This window comes from Neolamprologus multifasciatus, chromosome 8, assembly GCF_963576455.1.
Source record: "Neolamprologus multifasciatus chromosome 8, fNeoMul1.2, whole genome shotgun sequence".
In the NCBI taxonomy this organism is placed as follows: Eukaryota; Metazoa; Chordata; class Actinopteri; order Cichliformes; family Cichlidae; genus Neolamprologus; species Neolamprologus multifasciatus.
In genome coordinates, this window is record NC_140446.1 from 4688863 (window position 1) to 4710778 (window position 21916).

Sequence of the window (21916 nt, forward strand, 5' to 3'; positions counted from 1 at the left end):
CTGTTTAACCAGATTATTTGGCCCATATATGAAAAAAGAGAGAACCAGGAGGGGAGTGAAACATGGAAACGCCGACTCACTTAAAGTTGGTGTTGTTGGCTGAAGGGAGTTTCTCACAGGCATTGAACAGAGCCTGCAGGCGCTTGTCTTGATCTTGAATGCTGCAGGACGACATGAAAGATTGGTTGTAAAACAACAGTAGAAGAAGAAATGTCTTTAACATGAAGATGGCAACAATGGTCTGAGATGATACACACTTTGAGGCTTGGATCCAGTCATTGTAGAGTTCAAAGGTCATTAATGGTTCAGGGAGCTCGCGCAGGTAGGACTTCAAAGCACCTGGAGAGAGCACAGCAAGAACCATGGTAAATACATGTCTGTACCTGTGTATTTCAGCACATAGAAGCAACCGTAGAAGGAAAGAAAGAAAGGGAGAAAGATGGAAACAAAACAAGAAAATAGAGAAGCAAAGAGGAAAAGCGGGAAAGAAAGTAAAAGGAAGCAAGTAAGGAAAGAAGATAGCAAACAGGCAAGGAAGGAAATGAAGAAAGTAAAGACGTTTATCAAGAAATAAACAAAGAAACAGAAACAAAGATGGTAAACGTTTTGAAGCAACCATCTGCTCCATGATTAGTGCTTCAGCGTGGACTCGGTCTGATCCAGCCGAGCCCAGATCTGATCGTATGTACTGCATGAGAGTGAGCGTAATTTCCTGCAGCTCACTGCACAATGGCATTAAATCTGCTTTCCCTTGCCTCCATCACTAAAACCTGCTTGTGATCACGCTTCAAATGTTTAAACGACGCTTTACAGAGAAATTGTAATATTCAGCAGTGAAAACCATCTCCTACCTGCTATTTTCAGTAAGATTTCAGATTAAATCACTTTATATAGGAGCACATCTTATGTGATGTGTATATATTCAAATTCCAGGCTGAAAGGCCTTCCTTGCCAGCAGTCTCCATTACTCTGGTCCCCATGACAAAAAGCCAGTGGGATTTTCCATAATTACAAACACATGTTTATTCAGAACAGAAAATCAAAATCAAATGATTGTTTTCATGACTAGAAAAAGTTTATGTGCCTGTGAAAAGTCTGTCTGTGCACGGTTTGTCCCATTAAGTGCCCAGAAATGAGTCCCACTGGTCTACGCAGCTATCCTGTAAAACTAAACAAATCCACATCGAGCTTCCGTCCGACCAGAACTGAGTTTTCCTTTACTGATGAGGAAGGACACAGCTGACGTGTCGTCTTCTCTCTTTGGCCTGCCGCTTCCATTCCCCAGAGAGATAGACGACAAACAGCTGTGTATACATATGCATATACATATAGGTGGTGCAAAATAAATGCCTGCAGTTACACTGAACCAGGGCTTCCACCTCCTCCTCCACAGTGGGACGAATTAAATTTGCTGGTGGAGCTGACCCAGTTTAATATGGGACCATTAAAGGGGAATACAGCGCAGAATAGGACATTTTCTCCACATGCTCCGGTGAGCTGTGAGTTAAATTGAGATTTAATGCTGCATTATTCTGCACTGGTTGAAAATGACTCTTTTTTTCTTACTTTCATACTCGGCTGAGAAATTAAAATCTTCACTGTGCATCAGAGAGGTTTTCAGTTTGTTTGTAAAAGCAAAGATTTAATAGTTTGGTCATGAAACAATTAAGACACATTTTACCAACAGTAGTACGACAGCTAGGCGACCAAAAACAGACAAACAAACAAACAGAGGACTTAAATGATCTGGCTCATATAAAAAATAAATCAAAATAAAATAAATATATTCTTTTGCAAAAAAACAACCCAAAAACACAAGGACATCCGGAGAGTACGGCAACTTCCTCAGCAAAGAAAACCAAAGAAGCCACTGAACATAAAACAAATTTTTTGAAAACACACTGACGAATAATTTACTACAAATGCTGCAGATGATTATAACTGAGAGCTTCGTCATTTTAGAAATAAAAGAAAGATTACTAGCGAGACACCTCTCTGTGCTGAAAGGATGCTTACCATTAAAAAACAGTCGGTGTGATGATTTTAAGAAAAATGCACTTGTTTTTAGATAAAAATATTTTCCACAGCTCGTAAAAAGCTTTTCATTTGGAGATGTATGGTTTTCATCTGACGACAGCAATATGCTGCTGCAGTAAAAAAAAAGAGATCAATAACAGCGTCATAAAAGCTTGAAAGCTTTTCTTTCTTTTGTAGTTTGTCACAGTGCAGATTTAAAAGCGAATACGTGACAGAAACAAAAAGACGTTTTTTGTTGCATCCTCTCCAGAAGATGAAGAATCTGTCTGACACTAATCCCAGTTATATTTGGAATTTATCACTGGGCATTTCTTGGATAGTTTATTGAAAGTGGAAGAAAAACACTTTGCTTTGTCTGCAGACACGCGAGCAGTCACCACAGAATCCTAATCGAGCCTAAAGTTCCTGTGTCACACCAGCGTAAGGCTTTCATAATAACCTTTAAGAGGAAATTTACTGCAAACAGCAGCAGGAGAAACAAAGACAGGCAGCAGAAGGGATTAAAAATGTTTCTTTGATGCGAGCAGCCTGATTATGATTAGATTCATTCATTGGCAACAGGAGGGTAGCTCAGCATAAGGAAAATAACAGAAATGTACAAAAACTAGACTCCAACAAGCCAACGGGGGGCCAACTCATAAATCTACCCCTGTGAGGCAAATTTCAATGGATGATCAGTTGTCATGGGAACAGATGATGTACAACCAGGAGGCAGGGAGAAGGTCTAGGTATGTGGCAGTGTTGTTGATAGCTCACCTGCGATGGCGTGTGGGTCTGCGGAGTATTCTTGAACGTCTAAAACTCCGCAGTCCAGAGACGCCTTCAGCTTTTTGAGTTTGGAGGCCGAGGGAGCGATTCTGAACAAACCCTGAGACACAGAAACGAAGCCAAGGTCACTTAACTCCAACAGCAGGAGAATTACACAGGCTGAATTTATTATGTGTTGTAAATGCCAAATGTTAAATTAAAAGTCCAGCTTTCAGAATTAAAGGTGTCATGTCCCATTTCATCCATCCATCTATGCTCTACTTCTTATCTGAGTCACAGGGCAGCACTCTGAGCAATAAAGCCTTCTTCCATTTGATACTGACGCCCTCCTAAAACACCCTGGTGTGGGGTGGTTGACCCATAGTTTTGAGTTTTGGGCTTCTAAGTTCTGTTCTGTAGTCACTTCATGTTGTTTCTTAGTTGTCGTGTTTTTCTGCTTTGTTCCTATTACTTTTATATCTACGCTTGTCCTCCGTTCAGTTTACTCTGCCTCCCTGCTGTTCCTCGTGTATTGTTAAGTATTTGTCTGTTCCTCTGTTTAGTTATTTCCTGTTTTATTTTGGTAGCCTTTGTCTTGTGCATTGGTATTTTGTTGTGCTTTTCCAGTCTAGTTTACCTGATTTGTTGCAGCTGGGCTCCTTGGTATTTCCCATCTCCCTAATTACCTGGTGTGTTTTTAATGTTACTCTCTCTGATGGTTGTGTGTCTCCTTGCCTTGTGTTCACTGAGTTTTTGCGTGTTTTGAATTCTCTGCTCTGCATGTAATTTGGCTTTCCCTGTATTGTAAAATACCAGGATTAAGGATGCATTTGGGTCCAAATCCTGGCTGCTACACAACCAAACCTTGTGCTGGGGCTGCTGCGAGGTCTTCTGAAGCTTAGACATGTTTGAAAGACCTTGTCGAGAAGGTGTCCAGGAGGCGCATTAGGAAGTTACCTGAATCATCTCAGCTGGTTCCTTTCAATGCTCCTGACCCTAATCTCTAAAGCAGGTTTGAAATGTATGTGTACACACAGGCTTTACCCCTAATACTTGATATGTAATCAATGGGTTACCTGTAGAATATTTGAGTCACATTTTCACTTTCTTTCTAGTAGTTTTAATGAAAAGTTAAACTAGTCAGGAAGTGACGTGGTTGCTTGTGCACTTTGCCATCAAAACGAAGGAAAAATTGATCGTAGTGATATGTGATCACCTCCCTGTACAGGAACAAATATAGTAACCTGCAGCTAGCATGGCTCAGTTAGTTTGTCTTGTGAGTGAGTGATTGTCTGTATCACTTTATTCTCACTTTACTCTCTTTTCTTTCACCCTCACCATCCAGCAGGTCACACTGCTAACCCTCCATGAGCCTGGTACTGCTGGAGGTCTCTTCCAGTTAAAAGTGGGTTCTTCCTTCCCACTTTTGCCAAGTGCTGCTCATTAGGGGATAATTTGATCATTGGGATTCTCTCTGTAATACTCTATTTACCTTATTATAACAAACACCTTGAGGCAGCTATTGTTGTTAGTTAAATAGCCCTAATCATCTGGCATGTGTGAGTACTGCCCTAGTGACATCCTTAGCACCCTTACAAAGCCAGCCTCTGCAGTTTCTCTTGTTGTTTTGAGTCACCCACCCACAGTTTATGGTCATAGATGAGAACAGGAATGGATATTGACCAGTAAATCCACAGTTTTGCTTTCATGCTCAGCTCTTTGTTCACAACAGCAGATGGATACAATTTCTGCTGCACCAATCCATCTGTCAGTCTCCTGCTCCACTCTCCCTCACAAGACACTGAGATCCACTTGGTGCAGCAGCACTCGGAGTGGGTGCTACATCCTTTTCCAGCTGAGAGAACCATGTACTTGGACTTGGAGGCGTTAAACCTTGTTCCAGCTGCTTCATGTTCGGTTTCATAAAGCCAACAGCGCCACAAATTCTGCAAAAAGCCGATCCTGTAACCACTGAATCAGTCGCATTTCAGACATATGACATTACTCAATTATACCTATGGATGTATTGATGTGTGAGCATTAGTTTAATGTTCCAGCTGATTATTCGTTTCAGGCTTGGTCCCCGATTAGATTTTCCTCTGGTAATTAAGACTGACTTTATCTCCGCGGTGACCTCTGCAACATTTCACACCCATAAATGTGTTTCTTGTGTGTCGTGTGAAAAGCAGCCGGTTTGTTTACCTCCTCCTGCATGCCACACTCCAGCAGCATGGTCACACAGGCCTCGATGGGAAAGGCAATATCTCTCCCGCTGAGCGCTAAGTGCTCCTCTAATGGCTTCCCGTAACACGGTTTCTCCACCCAGGTCTCTGTGAAAACACACACACACAGACACACACACACACTTAGTTATTCACACACAAATGCCCAGATCATTCTGCAGCAGCTCTGCTTTTATGATCTTATGACTGCAGCGATTCAGAGTTTATCAAATCATTTTTTTCCAGACTGCAAAGCGATGCCAAAACAAATGCAAGGTTTTCACTATATGCAATAGTTTCCAACCCGACCATTATAGAGTTATACTGTGAATGCCGTAGTTAACAGAGACAACAGTTATTTGACATATTTTACTGGTAAAATGACAAACTGCGCTAACAAAAACACATTCATGGATAACATGACTCAACCTCTCGGTCATCCACTCTATCAATATATAAAGATTTAATATGATGTTGCAGAAAACAACACAGAGTTTCACACACAATTACTGTAATCACATTACATTTTCCTGTTATGTAGTAATCAAGTGCATCCATTCATCCATCCATCTTCATCCGCTTTATCCGAGGCCGGGTCGCGGGGGCAGCAGCCTAAGCAAAGAGGCCCAGACCTCCCTCTCCCCAGCCACCTCCTCCAGCTCGTCCGGGGGAACACCAAGGCGTTCCCAGGCCAGCCGAGAGATATAATCTCTCCAGCGTGTCCTGGGTCTGCCCCGGGGCCTCCACCCGGTGGGACATGCCTGGAACACCTCACCCAGGAGGCGCCCAGGAGGCATCCTTGTCAGATGCCCGAACCACCTCAGCTGGCTCCTTTCGATGTGGAGCAGCAGCGGCTCTACTCTGAGCCCCTCAGAGTCCGGATGGCCGAACTTCTCACCCTATCTCTAAGGGAGAGGCCAGCCACCCTTCGGAGGAAGCTCATTTCCGCCGCTTGTATCTGCGATCTCGTCCTTTCGGTCACTACCCACAGCTCGTGGCCATAGGTGAGGGTAGGGGCGTAGATCGACCGGTAAATTGAGAGCTTCGCTTTTACACTCAGCTCCCTCTTCACCACGACGGACCGGTGCAGCGTCTGCATTACTGCAGCCCCAATCCGTCTGTCGATCTCCGGCTCCCTTCTCCCATCATTCGCAAACAAGACCCCGAGATACTTGAACTCCTCCACTTGGGGCAGGAACTCATCCCCGACCCGGAGTGGGCACTCCACCCTTTTCCGGCTGAGTCAAGTGCATTACAGTACTAATTTAAGTTATTAAACTACACTTGATAGTCACAATTATGTTGTTACTTGAGTTTTACAAGTTCTTTTCCCTCCATTGAGTCGTTTAAAACCAGACTTTTGATTCTCTCTGATTTGCTCATTTCGTCTCCTGTGACTTTTCAGCCACGACTGTGTATGTTTAGCACCGACTAACATGTAGTTGACTTATTTCTTATCTGTTCTGTGGAGCATATTTAACAGCAGAAACTACTCTGCTCAAAATAAGTTAGGGAACACTTCATCTTCGCATTACAACACAAAGCCAGTTACACTTCAGGGACACCAATCTGTCCACTTAGGAAGAATAAACCACTGTGGACCCATTTCCGCTGCTTTGGTGCAAATCAAAGTGACAGCAGGAAAATTTTCCCTCTTTATCCCTCCTGGCTGATTTTTGTCTAGTTTTTGCTTTTTGTTAGTTTCTTGTCTCTATGTCTAGGGCTTTTATTGTGAAAGGAAACACATGCATATCATCAAATCAGGTTTCTGCTCCAGATTGGACATTTTGGTTTCTATTAAAGCAAAACACATCACAGTGTATCATCAGAAATGTAACAATTAACAATTAAATGTAACAATTTATAAAAATTTAAATTCTTCATGTTTAGTGGTATATGTGAAGTGAATGTGGCGACACTAACTTAATAACTTCAGTTAATGTTATAAAGAAATTCTCAGCAGCGTCAAACCAGAAAACACAGTGCAGGTAAACGGGTGATAAAAGCACTTGAAAGGATAAACAAGCACCACTTTCATTTGTACAGCCCGACACATTGTGTTTACCCTGTAATATGGACTATAGCAGAGGCAAATGTAAGCAGTTAGAGAGAAAGAATAACAAAATAAGACTGCAGCATGTTGGTCTGAGACTCACCCTGATGAGCTTTGATCTGAGGCAGAACACTCTGAAGCAGCTCTAATGACTTCCTGTGGTACTCTGCCTGGACTTCTATCAGCTAGACAGAGACAGACAGAAAAAGGCAATCTGTAGGGTGTGTTTCTTTTTTTTTTTTTTTGTCTGTTTTAGTCATGCGGCTGTCTAAAGAGACGTGAGTGCACTTACTGTCTGGAAGTAGCTTGCATAGTCAATTTCTTTGGCCACAAAACTGTACATGTCTGCTGATAACTGATCCTGAAAACACATTTTGAAGCATAGAACGCATAAAAAACAAAAAGAGACACAAGGCACGTAACAGTCTGAAAAATGTGTTTTTGCAGTTCAAACTTTTGTCTATTTAGAGCAGATGTATTATTATTATTATTATCATTTGATATACTGTCACATTAAAGAGTTCTTAGAAAGCATGGTAACTCAATTAATGTAGCTGAGAAAGAGTCATTATTAATGCCATTAGATACACTGTCATACAAATCAAAATATATGCTTCAAAAAGTGTGTAAAATAATTATTAATATAATCAAAGTACTCTCATATTTTTGGGAATACCTAAACCCAGAATTTCACACTAATTTATGGCCACTTGAAGCCAGCTAATAGCTAAAAGTGCTCATATCTGTATGTATAGAAGTTAGGTTAAAAAAATCTCTCCTCTTTCTTCTATTTGCTCAAAGTTTGTGTTCTATATTCTTCTGCCGAAAGTGGAAAGTTTGTCTGTTCTCACCTCATATCAGATTCAGTTACACACATTTGTGCAGCGTTAGAATACCAATCAGGTAAAACTGTGCTGAGCCAAAAAAGCCCAAAAACTCTATTTTGGTTTTGTAATTTCATAAATGACAAATTTCACAAAACTTTTGCCTTTCTTGTCTACGAGAGATAACATGTCATGGCTTACTAGGATGCCTATAATGACGCGAGTCATTGCTTATTGTAGTAATTACACATGGTTTCCTTGTTTCCTGTATATTGTACACATAATAGGTCAAACGGTCGGTTAAAAGGATGTATATGCACATGCAGGATGTGGAAGCTTGAACACTCTTGGAAGCAAGAATTGGCTGTTTCAGGACATTTATAAATATCCTTGTAGGTTCACTTTACAAAAACATCAACAAAAAAAAGATGACAACAATCTACTTGATACATATAACAACAGCCTAGATAGATAGATAGATAGTAGGGGTGCAACGATACACAAAATTCACGGTTGGGTTCGATACTTTGGTGTCACGGTTCGATATTTTTTCGATACAAAAAAAATGTTCATGCCTTTTTAATTTGTCGTTTATTAAAATTATAAATATATATTTTAACTCAAAAGTACAGTTTTTAAATTTAATGTTGCTGAAACAAAAAAGTAATAAAATAAATAAATATATCTGATTGAGGAATCACTCAATTTTTGGAAAAGAGAGTTTATTACAGAGAAATGGCTCTTTCCAAAATAAAAGCTCTACTATACGCTTCTTCTGGGCTATATTCTCAGCAGCACATTAAACATATCAGGTCCCCATAAGGAGAATCATGTGCTAACGGCTGTCTAAATGACTCGGGTAAAGTTTGAAGCATGCCTGCTTGTTGTTTTTGTCTGCTTCCACTTGTCTTTGCACGAGGATGATGTCGGAGTAAATGTGCAGTCATATTCGTTGTGTTCCCACTAGTGCTGTCAGCGTTAATCTGAAATGACGTTAACGCCACAACACGGCAAATCTCCGTTAACGAGCTACCGCGGATCGCCCAGTGCGTGGGGCTGGACGGCCAACACGTTAACGAGCTAACTGCGCTAACACACTAGTTCCCACCAATGTAATTGAGCATTGCCTGGCACATCCAACATACTGTTTTACTTTAGTCCATGACGCGCTTACCTTCAGGGTCATACGTCACATGAAAACCAAAATAGTTCCAAACGCCAGATCTGAATGAGGGTGGGGGAGGTTCAATTTGCCATGTTGCAAGGAGAGCTTAACTTCTGTCTGCTAGCTTGCCCTGCGCTCAGTGAATCTGCGTTCGACTACTCCGCCTAGGCTGCACTGTCGAGCGCAGATCCACTGAGCGCTCAACACAGACAGCATCGTCAGAAGGAAAGTTGATAAAATAAATTAAAAATGTTGTATTGTTCGATACATATGCATACCGAACCAAAAGCACTGTATCGAACGGTTCAATATCGATGTAAGTATTGTTGCACCCCTAATAGATAGATAGATAGATAGATAGATAGATAGATAGACAGACTGGCGCTATGTTAGTTAGTTTATTGCAGGGGTGTCGAACTCCAGGCCTCGAGGGCCGGTGTCCTGCAGGTTTTAGATCTAACCCTGGGTCAACACACCTGAATCAAATGATCAGTTCATTACCAGGCTTCTGGAGAACTTCAAGACATGTTGAAGAGGTAATTTAGTCATTTAAATCAGCTGTTGGATCAAGGACACATCTAAAACCTGCAGGATACCGGCCCTCGAGGCCTGGAGTTCGACACCTGTGGTTTATTGGGATAAAACGTGATCACTGACTCGACAGATCTCCATCCGGTTGGCTGCCTCCTCCATCTCTTCCCTGAGGTGGTCGGCCTTGGCTCCTGTTGGCTGCAGGTTGCTGGACAGTCCCGAAGATTTGGTAGACTGAGAGTACCTGTGAGCAGAAGGTAGGTTTCAGTAAGAAGTGAATTTGAGTCACAAAAGTAGTCAGGATTTTTTTAGGGCAGCATGTTAAACTGTTAGAAGGCATTTTTCTTTGCCTTTAGCAGATCTAGACTTTTGTTCCCGAGTGAGAAAAGCATTGACAGCGAGACCTGACAGCTACTTTAACAAAGTGACTCACATAAACAAATCAAACTGTTGAAGGCAATGGATTAAGTCTGTGGCTGACAAAATACTAACACTTGTCTTTCTATATACCCTCATTTATTCAGCTTAAGCTGTTTTGTCTTTTAAGTATTGCTCTCAGACTCTCCTCTTCCCCCTCCATCCATCTGTCTGTCAGTGTAGATAATATGTAGAACTGCCAGAGGAGCTCAGCACACAGCAGCATAATGGGAAAAATTGCTTTAGATTTGGGTCACTAAAGAACTGGCTGGCTGGACCGCAGTGAGGAAAACAACATTTCTGCATGTCACTGTTCAAAATGGCAGTGAATCAGCTAAAAGAAACTGTGGCAATTGCACGTTTCAAACAGGATCAGGCACTACTGACTTTATTCTGCATCACCTAGACACCATTAAAAGTTAAATTTACCTGAAAGTTAACTGAAGTTAAGAAATAGCTCAAAGTTACAAAGCCAGTGCAGCTGTGAGACATCAGACCAATCCTCTGCAGAGCAAAATATACATTTTAACGGATTATGTGGTGAGTTATTAATGCATGTGTATATATTAAAGCTGGATGCAATCGACTGGTTTGAGAGGCCACATTTGCGAAGCCTCGAACAGCTGCAACCTTAGCTTTTTGAAACCAGACATCACGCGCAAGAAACCGTGGGACAGTCCATGCTCATATCGTGGACATACCTTGCTTTACTGCCTTTCTGGACACTAATGGGGACCATAATTTAAAAACTGAAAATGATGTTGTTCTTATTAAGATATGACAGTAGTGTCAAAATGCATCAAGAGCACAGAAGATCATCGAAGTACATGGAGGACATTTACAACACACGCCGCCTCAGCAAAGCCACCAGTATCTGTGTGAACCCCACACATGCATCCCACAGCCTGTCTGAACCCCTCCTCGCGAACACCCAGAGACATACGAGCGCTTAATGAGCCCATCATGTTTGGACTACCTCACTGCAGCCGATAAAGCTCACAATCACAGCCTCATCTTCAACAATTTACACTATATGAGCTATACTGCCAGATATTTTATCTTTAAATTTTAATTAGTTTACCAAGTTTCTAAGGAGAAGTTGCTTTTGTATCTCATTGGACTGTAAATAAAGGAATTATTTAAATCCATAAACTAATCAGGAAAACAATTCCTGAGGTCACAGATCAAGGGAGTCTATGGTTGCTTTCCCATAGACTTCTATACAACAAATGTCTTTTTGTGACCAGGGGAGTCGCCCCCTGCTGACTATTAGAAAGACTGCAGGAAGCTACATCCTCCTCTAATTTTATAATCTGATATAAAGCACTCCTTATGTCAATACGGCCATAAAATCAGGCTTAGAAAACCTTTTTTCTATCCAATTTTGTCCACTAGCATTTAGTTCTAGTCAAAAATAATAAACAGCACCCTCAAAATAAAAGTCCGCTTCTACAGCAGCTCAGGAAGTAAAGGTTTCATTTCAGTGTTTGAGCCTATTGCTTTAAACACCTTCACACTGATACACAATCTGTTTAGCAGGAAGTGTGAGGAGGAATCAGCCAGTGGTCTGTGGTATTTGAAGCACGAGTGTAACAGCTACAGACATCAGTATGAAGGTCCACACTGAGTGTGTTCGTTACAGAAAAAAAGGACAGTCTGGTTTAAAGTGAGGTTTTCACACACGGGCAGCAGTCTGCGGTGTGAGACAGACGGCAGCGTCACGGTGTGCAACAAAATCCCAGTGACATTCAGTGGGAAGCTGCACAGCCAGTCCATTCACAGCTGATGGAGTTTCTCCGATAACAGCCAAGCCTCTCTCTCACACACACAAACAAACACACACACTCACACACAGAGAAACGCGCTCACCGTGTGCGTGCAGAATCCATGTCCAGGACCAGCTTCGCTAAATGTTTCCTTTGTTTCTGGATATTTGGGATTTCCACCTGAGAGGGCAGAGCAGAGATTTTCCTTCAGTCTGCTGTGTTAGTGTGAAAGAGGACAACAAACAGCCTCAGTATTGTGAGAGGCTTTGCACCTGTAGCAGCAGAATCAGTCTGGGCAGCACTTTCTCGTTCTCATGGAGATTAGCTTACTGGCTAATTTGCAGAGCAATAAGTAGAGTTCATCAGACAAGTCCCGTGTTTGGGGACTGGAGGCAGGAAGATCTTCTTGCTATCAGTTTCTAACTTTTTATCACTTCAAAGTATTTTATTCATAGATACAGGGCACCTTAATGAACAAAACTACACAACAGTCCTGTCATGCTGAAACAGCTCATACCTTGTCGCCCCCTTTCCTTCTTTTCTATTTTTCTATTTAAAAAATAATGAAAACTAAACCATTTTTATAATGTTTTTCTGCCCTGTTGAATTTCAGATACTCGTCATGTCACAATTATATTTCAACTTTTTCTTACCAGGACGCATTTTGGACTCCTTTTCTAATCAGATGCTTGCTGTTACTGCTGTTAATGTGACTGGAGCTCATTTATTAAACAGTTAGTCGCACGGCATTGTTTCTGTACCTCTGCGAGCTCGTACAAGGGTTCGGTCACGTCCCTCTCGATAGTGAGCTCGAACAAGATGAGCTCCTGAGCGAGCTTTTCCTGCGTGTCGCCGCAGAGCTTCAGCATCTTTCTGCAACAGGAAACATCACAGCGGATTCACCGAGTGCAACGTACGCAGGTCAGTCAGTGTTACGGCTCGCTTCCTGGTTTGTAATATTGAGGTTTCTCTTAAATCACTGTGAAAAACTCTTGTGTCACCCCTCATTTCTTTATAGTTTGCTTCTAAAATATCTGTAGTTGGACACTGGCTGCTTTTTCACTCATGCTCAGTCCAGTTCTTGTACCTAACCATTTTCAAATTGTTGTTTTAAGTCACTTAAAGTGACTCGTGACTCAATCAAGCAATAAAAATGCAACTCAGACATTAAACCAGTGATGTATCTGCACATAATAAACAATTATTAACTAGCAAAGAACCTTGCTTGTTGCAAAAGCACATAATTTCTTCCCATTTCTTTAGTTGAAGCCGTCTGACAGGCATAAAATACTATTTTTGCACCAACGAGGTGACTTCTAAAAAAAGTCATTATATTACAGATATTATTATTATACTCAGGATGTGAAAAGCAAATCAGTTCTGGGTCATAAAAACGTTCCTCTCTGCATCAGCGCCTTTCCAAAGAAAATGTTTCCAGTCTCATCGATGATCAACAATAATGTAAATTACTATGTGTGTGTGTGTGTGTGTGTGTGTGTGTGTTTACCCTAGCAGAGACTCGTCTCCGAGCACAGCTGCCCCCTCCACCATACATTGTGCTAGCGTTGCGAGTGGAAGCTTTTTCTGCACAGAAACACAAACAGTCGATGAATCAGCTGCAGGTCATAAATAAAACCACAAACACAGAGAAAACACATTAAGGATACGAAGATTATAAATTATCTTTAATATAAGTACCTAAAGTTAAAACACGTGCTCATGTCACATCAGTCCATCACTTTTGCAAACATTCATTTTATTTTAATGAATTTTAAAAAAGCTTATTTTTCTCTTTTTTTCCTTGGCCTTCTCACGAGTTACTGTCTTGGTTCCATCTTAAAACATCTTCATCTCAGGCTCCTCTAAGCTTTAGGATGAAAACATTTTTTAATCCATTGAAGGATTAAAAAGATTAACTTTCCACAACACAAATGGCACATTATTGTGCAGCACTTGAATATTTTGTCACTCAGTCTCTTGGTTTGCAGGAAAATATTTCCTCTGTGTGTTTTTTTTAAACATTTACTGGAGGATGAAACATGCTTTCCAATATCGTTGCTAATCACCTGTCAGTGTCCTTCTGTCCTCTCTGAAACTCTTAAAATTGAATTTGTCATTAGGAAAACTTTCAGTCTGAGTTGTTATGAAATTACTGAGAGCACAATGAAGAAAAGCTGGATAGGTAGAAAATAATTCATTTTCATTCTATTCCATTAAAATATAACAATAAATATTAAGTTGTGACTGCTATTGATTAGCATAAAAAAGTCAATAAAACAAATGAAGAGCAGCAGCATGCTCTGACTGTACAAATAAAGTGTAAAACATGCCCAGAAGGCAGATAAATCCTGGAACATTTTACTTTGTATACTAAGATTTAACCGCATAAACTTCACTGCAGTATAACAACTATTGATCGATTTATTCATTTGAGCGTACACACAGGACTCGATTTGCTTTTCATGTGTTACTAACCATCGGTCACTAGTGGACATTCCAGACCCCCGGTTGCCTAGGTAACCCTCTAACGCATTTACCAACTTGTCATATGTCCGTCAACAGTGTTCTTTGCTGTCACTGGTCAGTGATACCCAAATTCTTACGATCTCTCTGCCCTTTCATATACATAAATGTAAAGCCAGAGGCAGAGAGACCAGCAGCAAGACCACGACACAGAACAGAGCAGGCATGAATGACAGCAGATGTGCCACTGAATTAACCAGCATGAAAGGATGAGCTAGGTAGAAGGTGGAAGTGGGTTGCAACGTGGCCTGCAGATAACCATTAACTGTATGCAGACTAAAGCTGTCATGGTTGGCTGCGTGGCAGGCAGGCAAGCAGGAGTGGTGGACCCAAAATGCAGAACTCAGACATGGAAGTGAGACTTAAAGTGCAGCTTTATTGCTGGGAGAAACCTTGTATTAAATAAACTTACTAAAAGACAAACAAAGGTCGTAACTGAGGACTGAAACACTAGAAAAGAAACACTAAACTGGAGCAGGTGACTAAACACTAGAAACAGAAGGTTCTCAGTCATCCAGGTCATCGTAGTCAAAGGAGCTTGCAAAGAAAAGCGTCTGGACTTCTTTAAGTTGCTTGAAGACGTTTCACCTCTCATCCGAGAAGCTTCTTCAGTTCTAAGGTCAAATGGTGGAGAGTCCCAGATATAAACCTAGTGGGAGTGTCCCCCCACAGAGGGACAAAAGGACCCCCTGATGATCCTCTAATCGCCTGAGCCATAAATATATTATATATTTATATTATATTATATATATTATATATTATATAATATTATAAAAAGATTCACGTCTTCTCTGAGGATTGCTGTCACGGCCCGTGGCTCGGCATCCAGGGAGCCGTGGGAGGCTGCGGTGGCCACACCCTCGGGCTGGGCCGCCTCCAAACCACCTGTGTCTCATCTGAGGCAATCACCGGAGGACAACTTCAGCCAGCTCTGACGGCTTCTCCTCGCCAGTCCATAAGTCTCCTCCCAGTGTGACCAGCATTCGGCGTGGAAGCCTATGGCCTGCCTGTCTCCCTGCCTGACTGCCTCCCTCCCTAGGATTCCCTTTACGGGCACCTCTCCCCTCCAAGCTCCACGGTCCTGCTCTACCTGTAAGCCTCGGCAACTAATGAAGTCTAGCTGTTCATTTCTTGGCAACCTGCGTGCTGTTAACTGTGTCTCCCCTTTCTGTTGCAGTTTCCCCACGGTCCCGATTACGGCGCTCCTGGGCTCCACGCTCCTCGTTTCCCCCTGTGGCATGAGCCTTAGTTTTTCGTTTCCTTAGTTTTTTTTTTTTTTTTTTTTTTTTTCCGCCTGTCCCATTTGGTTCTTTAGCCGTCAGAATTGTTGTCTGAAGACCAACAAGGATACCCAATGGATTTATTTTGCCAAATGGATCATCATGGCATTGCCGTATTGGTCCATTTGATCGACCTTTGTTTTTATTATTTATTTTATTTTCAGTTGTTACAGACGGGACAGACATGAGTGAGGGATAGGAAAGGGAGAAAGAAAGAGGAAGGAAAAGAAAAACAGAAGGGGAGAGGGACAGTGAGAAAGGGGGGAAGAAAAAATATCTCCGGGATCACCTGTTGAGAGAAAAAGAATAGAAAACAAGCAAAAAAAACAAAACAAAGCAACATACTAAACACAACACCATCGCATTAATCTAGCTAAGTGTAAACAGCAGTAAATACTAAATATTGAATGTTGTTGTGCAGCACGCAGGACAGACAGCGCACAATGTGCTTTGAAGTAGCAGCCAAGAAAGGTGTGATTTAAGTCTACGAACAGTGAACACCTGTGTGCACACCTGTGTGGATCGGCGCGCTTGTATTCAAATGGTTTCCCCATGTAATGGTCTGCTAGAGGATGTAGAGAGCCATAGCCCCGTCCCCCAGGGCATGAAGCAGGCATGGAGGAGATCCAGGCCCTCCTTAGCTTTGTTAAAAGATTCCTCAGTTAAATAAAACTTGTACATAGTTCAACACTCCGTGATTTGTGACAATTGGACCTCCCAGTGATCGTTTATTGGTTAGGCAAATGTGTAAACCTACCCCATCATAAATATGGCTCCAACCTAACATGGCCAAAATACTAAGGCTGTAAAAAAAAATGTATATGGTTGTACATCATGTGATTTGTACCTTGACAAGCCCACGCTGGTACGGTACAGCTCAGCTAAAATACCAGATGAAAAAAAGGTTTTTATCAGATTTGTAGTGTTTATTTTCTCTCACCGAGGGCGACCTGACAGACTTCTTGTCCACGTCCACGCCCTGCTGGCCCTGCAGACAGGCGGTCAGCTTCTTGTGTGTGCTGTGGGAAACCTGCTTCACCAGCTCCAGACGTTTCTCCACCTGAAACACACACAGAAGGGAAGGAAGACAGAAAAGTCAGGGCACAGGCCTCAGCCAGAACCATGCACACACTGTGAGCTCCTTCCACTAATGCACAGCTTGTGCCAGCTTCAGTTACAGACATGCACTCAAACCTCAACCCAGAACAGGGTTAGATTTAAAAATAGAAACTCCATCTTTCCATCAGAGCTTTTCCCCCACTAAAACAGCATCATTCTCAGTTGGTGTGAATGACGCCGCACCATTACCTGTTGGGCTTCAATGCGTCTCATTTCATTATTAAACCAGCTGAGTGGAAGCGATGTGTCTGCCACTCAGAGCATCATTAATCTGATCAATTACAATATTGCACCCCAAATCAATCAGCGAGGACGTTTCGCTTTTTGTCTCGCAAAGAGGTTCAATTTCAGCGTTCGTTAATGTTGCCCGGAGGCAGTTCAGAAAGCCATTAAAAATAGCAAAACATATTTCAAAAAATTCATGCATGCTGAATATTTTGCTCCACTAATGATTTTTCTTGTGAGATTTTTCTTGTGAGAAGCAGTGACTATCGAGCCAAAGAGGAAAAGCATTCGCACAAACACACAGATTCGATGAAGACTCATTAGTACCTGCAGCAGATCTTCACTCAGCACTTCTGTTTTTTCAGCCCTGGAAGAAAAGAGAAGAGCGGCTGTTAGGGTGATAGAGAGAGGGAAACGTTAAAATTACAGAACTTGTTATTGTGGGAACTTGGCAAGTAGCGCACAAACCACTCAATCACTGTAATTGCATCATTTGCTCGACTTCTGTGCAAGAAATATAAAATGCTGCAGCTGCCTGGAGCTAATCGTGTAAGAGGAATGTTTATTTTCACAGTTGCACAGGACTCACGCTGGTCTGGTTTAATTACAAAGTCTCAAGTTGGAAATGTGACAGAAAACAGACTGACTGACACTTACAACATTTTTAAACTCTTTGACTTATCTTCCAATTATTTTATGGGTTGGGAATTTTTCTATCCTAACAACTAAATAAACAAATCTAAAAACTATCAGAATCATCTGAAAACACACAAAAAAGCTTCTTTTAGTTCATGGAAAACATCCAAAAACTGTTCCAAAAATTAGTCAGTCTCCATAGACTGTCCCAACTTTACAGCCAAATAAACATGTTTATAGCCTGCTGCAGAGAAACGTTTTGGTCTCTATAGCTAAAGCTACAGTCAGATAGTTAGCAACCAGTTGGTAACTGCCGGGCAACCACTGGTAGCTGTGAAAACCTCATCCACACGGGCCTAAAGACCAGTCAGTCCCCTGATGATAAGCAGCTGCTAGGAAAAAATGTGTGTCCCCCAAACCAGTTGGTGAAAGCTTGTTTGCTGTCAGTAGGTGAGATTAGTTGCCAAGAGGTTCTGCCCCAAAAGCCTCTTTAGAGTTGCTTTGGTTGCAACTGGTTGCCACCGTCTCCTGTAGTTTGTATGGAAGACACCAACTTATCTCCAACTAAAAAAAAGTGCAACAAAAACGAGAAAGGGAATGAATTCATCCTCAAAGTAAAACTGGCATCTTTTGCAGACTGTTGCTTTCTGAGATAAGGCACAGCTTTTATTTTGCAGGTGAGCAGTCTCGCCTTCCGGTCTGTAGCAACCAAAGCAATAACAAGGAGATATTTGATGCAGCAACCTTTTTGTGACTGATCTCATTTACAGTAGCAACAGCCAGCAACCTCCATCAACCGCTCACCAGCAGTTTCACTTTCGTGTAACTCCACGGGGTGACATTATTTAACTCACAATTTCAGCTTGTATTTAGTTCCAAAACTCTATTTTTTAGCGGGGCTTCTGCTTTGACTGATAAGTGGATGCTGAGTCAGGTAACCAGAGCCTATAGCTGTCTGCTAGGCCTCACCTCTGTCAGTTTAAACCACTGAATGTGACCTTTCAACCACATTTGCATTGTTTGTTATTATTATTTAATTCGTTTCTGTCTTGGTGATGCACCCATACAGCTTTTCGATTCAGCTTGCTTGCGTTAGTTGATAACTTAGCACTCCTCTATCTGGATCAACAAATATGCAATAAAATATTAAAAAGACACTACGGTGGTGACTCAACAGAAGAAACTACCGGCAACTTCTAGTGACAACAAGAGAAATAACCCTTTACAGAGGCAAAGTGGGCAGTTCCCGATATTCTCAACCGTAGAGTGCAGGACTGAAGTGACTGATATTAGTGAAGGGGATCTAGACAACTGCACACCTGGCATGGCCATCAGCCACCAGCCAGCTATGAAGCGACAATTACAGTGTATGTGTGCAGGGCTTAAGAGTCAAGTCACAAACCGAAATGCCAATGTTACCATAGAAACATGCTCCCAGTGGCAACTAGGGCTGCCACAAACAATTATTTTGATAGTCGACTAGTCACCGATTATTTTTGTGATTAGTCGACTAATCAGATCATGCATCCATTGGACTTAAAACATACAGCTTATTGCACCAGCAGCATCTGCTCTTATATAACTATCATTAGCTTACAGCTTTAAGTGTTTAAGGTATGTGCTAACTAAAAATAAAGACAAGATGAGAGTTTATTACATTTTAATGACATTTGCAGATTGTTTCAATGGAGTTTAATCTGCTTGACGTTTATTCAGCTGTGTAAAAACTCTAACTTTAATCTCAGCCAAACCGATTTAATCAGGAACCAATAAAATACTCACTCCAAGTGACTTATATATCATGTTTAACCTGAGTAGCGAAAGACGGCGGTGGGTTTGAAAATGATTTGCCGGGAGTCCGGTGTTCTCACCGGCTCTAGTGCGCCTTGCCCCTGGCTAGCTTTCGAGCTAGCTAGTGGGTAACAGCAGTGTTGCCAACTCCTCAGTAAGGAAAATCGCTATTGGCTGTCCTAAAAGTCGCTAGAAGTCGCTAAATGACGTCATCACCTAATTTGCATAATTGGTCATGCTAATGTAATTGTAACCTACGCTGCTGGAGAGAGAAATAACATCGTGGACGAGACATAAAGTGAGCAAAAAACGTCCTAAATGCATTTAGAATTTATTTAGAACTACAAATTAAATTTCTTTTAGCAATTATTGTTTTTTGTAATGTCACAATTCCAACCCTGCTCCTTTACCCGGGCTTTGACCGGCAAAAGTGACCCGAAATAGGCACTCTGGTGGAGTTACTTTGTGTGTGTGTGTGTTTATAAGTAGTTTTAAACCTGATCCACAAAACAGCATAAGAGTAAAAGAAGAACTGACTGCGTTACAGCACCCGCTGCTTGTTGAGAGTAAAAGCGATATGCGCTTTCACGTCTTTTTTTAGCGACTTTTTCTAGAAAAAAAGTCGCTAGGGGGTCTGAAAACTCGCTAAATATAGCGACAAAGTCTCTAAGTTGGCAACACTGGGTAACAGACGTCTCCGAAAACGTCGGAGCGCTTTTGAAAATATGTGGTGTCTTGATAAACTGAGCAGATATTTGAGGTTTACACAGCTACATTCTCGCCTGAAAATATGTTAATCGTTTATTTTGTGACCCAGAAAGAATAATAAGAGTAATATTAAAACTAACTAGCTGCCGCCATTGTTGACAACTGAGCTGGGCCGCGCTATGAATTCTGGGACACAGCTTCTTCTTCTTCGGGGTTTAACGGCAGCTGGCATCCTTGTACATGCAGTGCTGCCATCTTCTGTTTCGGTCCGTTATTACACTCTTAAATACTACTACTTATTCCTGCCTCTTTTGGGATCTTACAAAGCCTCAAACGAAGCGTCGACTATTAAATTAGTCGTCGACTGTAATCGTGACTAGTCGACTAATCGTGGCAGCCCTAGTGGCAATGCAGTGTTACTGATATTAAATTTGTGTACTGTTGATTATGTTCGGTGAAGATGAAAGGATGTAAGGAGTAGAGGTAGTGAAGGTGGATGAGTTTAAATACCTGGTGTCAACCATTCAAAACAGTTCAAAGAAGAGGTGAAGAAGAGAGTTTAGGCTGACAAAGACAGGATACTGTAAGTATTAAAGTATTACCCCAATAAAACTTTATTAAAAAATGTTAATGTTGCCTCTTTCAGAGTCAGACTTTCAGTTAGTATCCATCAAAGTGGTGAACATATGTATACATATTAGAATGTTTCTTATTTATCTTTTCTTATTGTCAATAAATCCCACATTGACAAAAAGAAAGAATCGCCTCCTCAGGCTGACAATGGTTCCTACTGAAGACGCAAACCTTTAAAAACAACCCACAAATATATAATTTCATTTTCTAGAAAAAAAAGAGCTTAGTATCCCTAAAACAGCAAATGTTTCTCAAACAAGAAGAAATGGAGCTTTTGTTGGAGACTATTATCTGCATCGCATTAATGTACACATGGTACTCTAGTGAGTTTTTCAGGCAGCAGGATGGTGTGTTTGTGAGATTGAACCATTATAAACCAGTGTATGTGTTCATGATAATGAAGAAACATGTCACCCAGTGCAACACTGATGTGTTTTTAATAGTTTCTGCACAACAATGAAGCTCGATAGCAGGAATAAAAACTCTCAAGCTTTGAATGTGCAGACAACACATGGGTGTTGTTGCTGTTCGTGGGTGTTGTTGATATCAGGCTTTAACTAATGATGAATGATTTTAATCATACCAACGATGTAGCATTTAGAAAAACACATTCTGCTCCATTATTTGATCACCAGTTCCTTCAGGAAGCCAAAGCGCGATGCACTGAAATAACACTAACAGACTGCAGCACTGCCTTCAGCAGCAGTTGAACAGCTGATGGAGATCAGTGTGGATATTTTGGATGCTAAGATGACCTGTAGGTTAATAACAAAGACAGCCTCTGGAGGAAAACGTTGCCTGGAGTGTCAGAAAGCCTTTAGACAATAGATCTGATAAGATGCATAACAATAAGCTGCAAATTTAAAATAAGACAAAACCTGCAATTACTGGTCTTATCTCACCTGGCTAACGTTTGCAGAGATATTTATCTATTGGCATCTTCTTTTAAAGCTAATAAGGAAATTTTATGCATTTTTTAATTGTCCATTTCTTGAAAGTCTCTTAACATTTATGTCTATCTGCTGGTTTAGCGTTGCTTACTCCTGCTTTAAAATCACGGGGGTCAGACAAAGACATCTGTGTCCAGTAAAGATGCACAAACCTACCCGTTTGAATTTCAAAATCAATCCAAACACCACACCAACAACACATTTTTGCTCTTTCAAAGTTGACATGAATGCACGACAATTTATAAAGTTTAAAACATCAATCCTGAGATGAAAGACATGAAGGTTACAG

The 21916-nt window shown here is 41.3% G+C and overlaps 1 protein-coding gene and 2 long non-coding RNA genes across 4 annotated transcripts in view; 1 reads left to right on the forward strand and 2 right to left on the reverse strand.

The window, feature by feature from the left end:
- The window catches only part of LOC146512267 (rho GTPase-activating protein 44-like), a 52085-nt gene that overhangs the window by 20837 nt on the left and 9332 nt on the right, over nt 1–21916 (reverse strand). For both annotated transcript variants that reach the window (XM_085169352.1, XM_085169351.1), the window contains exons 2-13: nt 17237–17276; nt 16506–16625; nt 13270–13346; nt 12524–12635; nt 11866–11942; nt 9706–9823; nt 7352–7420; nt 7163–7244; nt 4987–5114; nt 2794–2905; nt 258–339; nt 81–161 (exon numbers count right to left, since the gene is read on the reverse strand). In XM_085169352.1, coding sequence (XP_085025478.1) covers nt 81–161; nt 258–339; nt 2794–2905; nt 4987–5114; nt 7163–7244; nt 7352–7420; nt 9706–9823; nt 11866–11942; nt 12524–12635; nt 13270–13346; nt 16506–16625; nt 17237–17276 — 1098 coding nt within the window. The remainder of the gene's footprint in view (nt 1–80; nt 162–257; nt 340–2793; nt 2906–4986; nt 5115–7162; nt 7245–7351; nt 7421–9705; nt 9824–11865; nt 11943–12523; nt 12636–13269; nt 13347–16505; nt 16626–17236; nt 17277–21916) is intronic.
- Nucleotides 14023–16206, reverse strand: LOC146512268 (uncharacterized). The gene is made up of 2 exons (XR_014875564.1): nt 15425–16206; nt 14023–15128 (listed from the first exon to the last, which is right to left on the reverse strand). It is a non-coding gene; the product is annotated as an uncharacterized LOC146512268 (long non-coding RNA).
- LOC146512269 (uncharacterized) lies at nt 16589–17475 on the forward strand. Its single transcript, XR_014875562.1, has 2 exons — nt 16589–16698; nt 17275–17475. It is a non-coding gene; the product is annotated as an uncharacterized LOC146512269 (long non-coding RNA).